Raw genomic sequence first — 8,455 nt, forward strand, 5'->3', positions numbered from 1 at the left:
GTTTTGCATTTCATTTACAAATTGCGATAAATAAATTGATTATAACAAATATACAAATTTATAAATAAACCCAATCCTAGACATGTATTTATAAAAAAACTCAAGCACTATTTAAACATAGAAACACACCCAAAATCAACCCCAAAGTCAACTTTTTGGGTGTGTTTATAAATGGGTTTTGAGTGTGTGTAATGATGGGTTTTGGGTGTGTTTATAAAGTGTTTTGGGTGTTGGGTTTTTTTATAATTTCAACCTCTATTTTGGGTGTTTTAGTGAAACTCCCTAAAAAATATGACACATAACCATGACGTTGTGTTTAATTATATTGAGTCATTGACGTATTGACTGACCTTAGTGAAGTAAAGAGCCACCGAAAAATCCAACTAGACAAATAGGGCAAGACTTGAAAGTCACGAGTCAACTAGTCCATCCATAAAGCAATCTCACAATTCAACAAGTCTTTCTGTTCAATGACATATCAAAATATCTCATGCGACAAATTTTGCACTTGTGCTATAATTACTTATAACCCACGTTATAGGATCCCCCAACCAGTACTCAATTTTCAACATTTCCAAAAGACTTATTTACAAGAAACAAAGGAATATGGGGCCTCCTTTGACAGTGAATAACAAAGAAGAATTATCACCACCACAAGCATTAAATGGAAGCCTTCCAAAGTATGGCCATCGTGGGATTAATTGGGATCTTATCAGTGTTGAAATAGGATTTACAGTTGGCTTTGGAGTTTCCGTTGGGTCACTTGTGTTGTGCAAGAGATGGAGTAAGTGGTATCACAAAGCTATGTACAGGATGATTCTTAAGATATTCCCACAGCTGGAGGAAAGAATTGGAATTCATCGAAGACATGTTCACATAAATCGAAGGTGGAGAGTTGAGGAGCAATGCAGCTGGACTCCAATCCATGTATGCCTGAAGGCTTGGAGATGTCCCTGGCCATCTTTTTCTTTATTTCAAGATACACGAAATAAGCAATGTCCTTCTGCTGTCATATTTTATCTTAGGCTTTTTTTTTTTATCACAAATGGTCCTTGAGGTTTACGAAATTATCACCTTTCGTCTCTAACGTTTTTTTTTTTGTGACACTAATGGTCTTTAACGTTATCCTCCACACGTCAAAATGGTCCCTGCCGTTAGCGTCTGTCAAATTTTCTATTAAATTGCTGACGTGACACATGTGTGGTGCACACACTTATGTGAGGGCAAGAAGATGAACAGCTCGATCTCCATGACCCTTCTTTCTTTGACAGCTTCCACTTCTCATCGAAGTAGAAAGGCGGTGGATGGTGATGAGAACTTGTAGTGGCAGCAGTAGCAGACAGAGAAGCCATAAATTGAAAGGTGGGTGCTTTAAAGTTGATATCTTTGATCCCTTGGGGTTTTTTCTGGCTTTGGCTTTGGCTTTGATGAACAAAGAAAGAGAAAGACAGAATATAGTAAGTGAGATTTTTTTTTTTAAAAAAAGGGATTTTAAGTTTTAAAATTTATTTTATTTTATTTATAGCCATGTGCCTTTATACTATTGGATGTGTGGGCTCCACACATATGCCACGTCAGCAATTTAACAAAAAATTTGACGGAATCTAATGATAGGAACCATTTTGATGTGTGGAGGATAATGTTAAGGACCATTAGTGTCACAAAAAAAACGTTAGAGACTAAAGGTGATAATTTTGCAAACCTCATGGACCATTTGCAATAAAAAGCTTTTATCTTAATAATCATTTATCTTGTATTATGCAATGTGAGTGCAAAACATATTACTATCGTTTGCTTGCTTAAAATTTTCCATGGTTAAAAGGTTGTCATGACTTTCAAAATAGTTGGAGATGGTCTCATATGCCTTCATCCTATTCCACTACGAAAGCTTGGTCAATTCTCTCTTTTCCTATGTGCTGTAGAAGGGTTTGTGCAGTTCTTTTTAAGTTTTAAGGATGGTTTGGGAATTTTGTAATCTTAGGTTTTATTTTTTTATTTTTTTATTTTTATAAAGCAAAATAAAATTAAATGAGATATATATTTTTAAACTATTCTAATATATGGCCCTAGAATTTGAGGTAGTTAGGGTTGTTATCCTAGTTTGGGCCATGAGCCATGACTATTGATCTTGACCAATAGTCACCGCATTTTTATTTTATTTTATTTTTTGAGAAAACACTCACCGAAAAATTTAAATAGGAAAGCAACATATGTAGACTGTAGCCGGGCCAACTCGACAGATAGACTTCAAAGTCAACAAGCCAACTAGTCAATCCATAAAGCAAGCTCACAACAATGTTCATAGTCTCAATCCAACGTATATCAACATCTCATGCGACAAATTTTCCATAATTCAAGCTATTGTCAAAGTGTAATTCTAGTTTGGTATTTTGGTTGGTCAATGTTTAAAAATTCTAGTTTAACTTGGGGAGCAAGAGAATTTCTGGGTTAAAATCTGGTGGTTAAATCCATGAAGCAAAAGTACTGCATACATGATACAAATTGATATTGCACAAGTGTAACTTATTCTATTAAACCCGCTAATTACTTGGGGAGCAAGAGAACATAACTACAGCCTTCTGTCCAAATTATATTAGACCAGAAATAACACCAAAAATATGGAAAAATATGGAAACCCAGAGCACGTAGGTGGGATGGGACAGTTTAACTTCACAGAGAAAAACATGAACGTGCATTTATGGGTGTAAGACTTATCATGCATCGACTTTCTTAAACCTCTCTCTCTCTCTCTCTCTCTCTCATGGTGTCAAATTTGTTGGGGCAAAATTCCACGCTTTCTTTTTCCTTGTTACAGACGGAAGAAGACTTCAAAGTCAAGCCAACAGCGACCACAAATACATGATTAATTTCATCAACCTAGGAGGGAGGAGGCCTTTTCTAATTTACCATGCTGCATGGTAGTTCAAGTTAAGACGGAGTCAGTTAGATGGCCGCGTTGTGTTGCGGATAATCCGAAATTTCTACACCTTGACCCTTTGAGGCAAAAGTCCTGACTCTCTCACTGACCACGCATATATATATATATATATATATATTTACACACACATTAAACCACCACAACCTTTCTTTCTCAAATTCTCATATGTTGTTCATCACTTTCCCTGCCAGCGTCTCCAGAACTAAAAAAGTTATTCAAAATGAGACATTTGCTCCAATATTTCTTCCTCTTATTCTTAATCCCTACAATCTCTTTTACTACCATCCCTGCAGTTCACAGCCTCTGCACTAAACACCAGCAACTATCATTGCTCCATTTGAAGCAAAGCCTTACCCCTTATCATCATAAACCTTATTCTCGTTTGTACTCAACAAAGGTTATGTACTGGGATTCAAGAACTGACTGTTGTTTTTGGGATGGTGTTACTTGCAGTAGTGGACATGTTGTTGGTCTTGACCTTAGCGGAGAAACTATCAACACCGGAATTGGCTATCGCTCTCCCATTCCATCTGCAATCGGAAACCTTACCAGTTTGAGGTATCTTGATTTATCAAATTCCAATTTCACTGGATCAATTCCAAAGACAATGGGGAGCCTAAAACAATTGGTTTATTTGAATTTGTCATCAAACATGCTTAATGGTCCAATTGATTCTATTCAGTGGGAAAATCTTGTTAATCTGATAGATCTCCGCTTGTACAACAATCTACTCGAGGGGAGTATTCCATCCTCTATCTTTGCTCTTCCCTTACTGCAATTTTTACTATTTTCCCACAATCAATTCTCTGGTCAACTCCATGAATTTTCTGACGCTTCTTCCTCTTCCTTACTCAGCCTTGATTTGAGTTCCAACAATTTGGAAGGACTAATATCCTCGTCTATCTTTAATTTTCACGCACTTGAAGGCCTTAATCTTTCTTCAAACAATTTCAGTGCCTTTCCTTTTAATGGTCCCCAACAGCTGAAAAATCTTAATGAAATTGATCTTTCGTACAATAGCTTGCTGTTTTTTTATAATGGCACCACTTCCTCATATTCCTCATTTCCAAATATCGTTCGTTTAAATTTGACTTCTAACAAGTTGAGAACAATTCCAGATTTCTTGAGATATCAATCCGGTTTAGTCAAGTTGGACCTTTCACAAAACCAAATTCAAGGCATGATACCTAAATGGATTTGGGGGCTCGATCTTTTCTCCCTAAATCTTTCTTGTAACTCCTTTTCAGGTCATGTACCTAATTTCACTACTTCTGTTGTTGATCTTCATTCAAACCAGCTCCAGGGGCCACTCCCATCACTAACTGCAGAGTTTATGGATTACTCAAGAAATCATTTCAGCTCTAGTATACCAACTGGCATTGGTGATTCCCTTTTCTTCTTATCGCTTTCAAGCAATAACTTGCATGGGATCATTCCAACATCGATATGCAATCCCCGTTTTCTTCAGGTTCTTGATCTGTCCAATAATTCTCTGAGTGGCATGATTCCCCGATGCTTGTCTGCAAAAGAATCCCTTGGAGTACTTAATTTAAGGGGAAACAACCTTACTGGACGTGTTTCTAATTTAGAATTTCCAGGTTGGTGTTCCCTCAGCACTCTAGACCTCAGTGAAAATCAGATAAAAGGTGAGTTTCCAAAGTCTCTAGCCAACTGTAGTGGTTTACAGCTTTTAAACCTTGGAAACAATTTGATAAAAGATGCCTTTCCATGCTTGTTGATGAACTTGACTCTGCATGTCCTTAATTTGCGGTCCAACCAATTTTATGGAGGTATTGGATGTCCCAACACCAATGGCACTTGGCCAATGCTTCAAATCATAGACCTAGCTCACAACAATTTGAGTGGTCAAATACCAGCAAGATTTTTTATGACATGGCAATCAATGATGGCTGATTCCTGTGAAAAGGCCAAAGTCCTAGAATTTTCACAAGAACAAGAAGGGGAATTTGGTGTTGGTTATTCTTTTGAGGATACTGTAAAAGTTACCAGTAAAGGTTCAGAGAGGGTTCTTGTAAAGGTTCTGACTGCTTACACCTTGATTGACTTCTCGTGCAACAAATTCAGTGGATCAATACCTAAGGAAATGGGAGCACTCAAATCACTGTATGTCCTTAACTTGTCCAGAAATGCTTTCACAGGCGAAATCCCATCCTCATTTGGTAACATGCGACAACTCGAATCCTTAGACCTGTCACGTAACAAGCTAAGCGGACAAATTCCACCACAGTTGGTAAAGCTTACTTTCCTTGAAGTCTTGGATCTCTCAAATAATCAATTGGTTGGCAGAATCCCAACCGGTACTCAATTTTCAACATTTACAAAAGACTCATTTATAGGTAACAAAGGATTATGGGGACCTCCTTTGACGGTGGATAACAAAGCAGGATTGCCACCACCACCAACAGTGAATGGAAGGCCTCCAAATTCTGGACATCATCGTGAGGTGAATTGGGATCTTATCAGTACCGAAATTGGATTTACATTTGGCTTTGGAGTTTCCATTGGGTCACTTGTGTTGTGCAAGAGATTGAGTAAGTGGTATTACAGAGCTATGTACAATATCATTCTCAAGATATTCCCTCAGCTAGAGGAAAGAATTGGTATTCATCGAAGACATGTTCACATAAATCGAAGGTGGAGACGTTGAATTGATTAAGAAGAGCAATGCATGAAGGGGCTGAGGCTGGTGTTCTTTTCCTGTATTTCAAGATCCATGAAATTAGCAATGTGCTTCTGCTTTCATATTTTAGGTTAATTATGCCATAATCATGTGTGTAGTATAATCCAACGTGAGTTAAAGCAAAATTATCTTCGTTTTTTTCCTTAGCTTTTTGTTTCTTTTGTAGTATTATGCCATAATCATGTATTGAAGGCCATGGTTATAATGTTGTCATGAGTTTTATATGCCTTCAAATCCTATTCCACTACGGAACCTTGGTAAATTCAATGAACACCTTGGCATATACCTTTGCCTCATTATTGTGAAGTTTAAATGTATGCGACTTAACCACATCGAAAGCCTGTAAATAAATGAATGTATTTGTTGAACTTCCTGTCAAGACTCACCTCAAATTTCTCGAAACTCGGGGCAAATCCTGTGGAATGGCCTACATCATACCGATTTCGGCCCCACTCACTAAAAAAATGTAGCCTCCTTTTTCGAAAGGAGTAAGGGTACGAAACTTTCTACCGAATTTCGCAGAGTCTCCCCTGTAAATTGAACATTCCCCAAAAATGTCCAACTGCATAAAACACATTTTAATAACCCAACCGGCAGCATGCACAATAAAATTTCATGCAATTCAAATAAACGGCCTCCAGCCTTCAAATATTCTGAAACCAAACTACCAACAATGTTCTTAAATCAAATTAATGCATTAAACAATGCATAATATAAACTCAAACTTATTTATGAACGCCTACTGAAATCAACGTAGAATAACTTCCCAAATAACCAACATACGAAGTTTGAACCTCCTAACACAACCACAAGTAGTTTAGGGTCTCAGCCTAGGCCGTGCAACAGTCCAAAAAGGATTTCAAACCAAACTGAACCACAATCACACTCGCTTAGTCCACCGAACAAGCCTCAATTCAACCAAGTTTCATGACCAACAACAACGTCAGGTTTAACCCGCGGCTGCACCTAGGCATCACCCTAGGCTGCCTACGTACCCTCCCCAAGGGATCAAGCCACACTTAGTTCTTTACACTAAAACCCTTGAATTTATCTCACAACTACCAAACACAAATTGCTATTTATCTACCATAATATCACATACTCTCCCCATACTCTGGATATACCAACGCCACATATGGGGTCTGTTAACACGCCGGCTACTCCTATGACACGTGCGACCTCAACACAATATCACATATCTCCCCATACACCGGATATACCAACTCCACGTATGGGGTCTGTCAACACGCCGGTTACTCCTACGACACGGGTGACCTCAACACAATATCACATATCTCCTCATACGCCGGATATAATAACGCCACTTATGGGGTTTGTCAACATGCTGGCTATTCGTACGACACGTGCGACCTCAACGCAATATCACATATCTCCCCATACACCGGATATAACAACGTCACGTATGGGGTTTGTTCACACGCCGGCTACTCCTACGACACGTGCGACCTCAACACAATATCACATATCTCCCCATACGCCGGATATACCAATGCCACGTATGGGGTCTGTCAACACACCTGCTACTCCTACGTCACGTGCGACCTCAACGCAATATCACATATCTCCCTATACGCCTAATATACCAACGCCACGTATGGGGTTTGTCAACACGCCAGATACTCCTACGACACAAGCGACCTCATCGCAATATCACATATCTCCCCATATGCCGGATATACTAATGCCACGTATAGGGTCTGTCAACACGCTGGCTACTCCTACGACACGTGCGACCTCAACGCAATATCACATATCTCCCCATACGCCGGATATACCAATGCCACGTATGGGGTCTGTTAACACGCCGACTACTCTTACGACACGTACGACGTCAACACAATATCACATATCTCCTCATACGCCGGATATACCAATGCCACGTATGGGGTATGTCAACACGCCGGCTACTCCTACGACACGTGCAACCTCACATGCACAGGATGATACTTACATAATGTAATCATACATCTTTATATCTTTAACATATATAAATATAATTTCCCACAATAATTAATGATACTTAACCATATAATCCACACGGGTAACCCAATCTCAAGTACTAACATAATATTTAAGTATTTTCTTATGATAAATAAACCAATAGTCAAACTCCCAACATAGTCACTAAACTCAAATAACGGTCATTCTAGCACTCCCCGAAGGTGAAACAACCTCTGAGGACTACAGTCAACTAAGGGTCAAACAACCTAAACTTGGTCAAACGGGCCCACGGGGCCCACGACCTACAAACTCTGATCCAAAAATTCCTATAGGTTCCACAAGGCCTAGGACACACGTCATGCAAGTTTGGTTCAGATCCGACGGTTGGATCACTCACGATCTCACGATCAGACGGTTACTACAAACCCAACCCTAGGGTTGGCATTTTCGGAGTATCCGGGACTCCGTTTTACAATCTGTCGAATCCTACATGATCCTAGGAATACCTAGATCAACATATATTAAATTGGAGTCAATCCAACGGTTCGAACCTATCAAACCCGAATAACACGTAATAGGAGATATCCGTTCGAGAATCAAACGGTATCTGAATTGGGATCCGCAAATTCCTACGCGCTCGTGGCAACTAGGAGATCGCATTGGGACATAATGCCCCTCTCTACAGTGCCCACCGCCGCCACACACGCTGGCAGCGCATGGGTGTCCAAAGCAATACCGATTGCCGGAAAACTTCAAAATCAAGAGCCACTCTTCCGGTTATAGCTACTATTCGACGAGTGGAGCAACTTATTCAACTGCGGCAACATCCAATTCAGACGGCAGTGGCCTGAATT

At 39.4% G+C, this 8,455-nt stretch overlaps 1 protein-coding gene across 2 annotated transcripts; it reads left to right on the forward strand.

Annotated features, from left to right (window-relative positions):
* Positions 1–3,043: 3,043 nt before the first annotated feature.
* On the forward strand, positions 3,044–5,867 carry LOC148921124 (receptor-like protein 33). Of its 2 annotated transcripts, XM_089043839.1 has the most exons (2): positions 3,044–5,189; positions 5,296–5,473. In XM_089043839.1, the coding sequence occupies exons 1-2, from the start codon at positions 3,159–3,161 to the stop codon at positions 5,323–5,325; spliced, it is 2,061 nt and encodes a 686-aa protein (XP_088899965.1). In that variant the 5' UTR covers positions 3,044–3,158; the 3' UTR covers positions 5,326–5,473. The 2 variants fall into 2 exon arrangements, with proteins under 2 accessions (XP_088899965.1, XP_088899964.1); XM_089043838.1 differs by having other exon boundaries at positions 3,046–5,867.
* Positions 5,868–8,455: the final 2,588 nt, after the last annotated feature.

This window comes from Prunus mume, linkage group LG1 (genome assembly GCF_029339155.1).
Source record: "Prunus mume cultivar Tortuosa linkage group LG1, ASM2933915v1, whole genome shotgun sequence".
Classification (NCBI taxonomy): Eukaryota; Viridiplantae; Streptophyta; class Magnoliopsida; order Rosales; family Rosaceae; genus Prunus; species Prunus mume.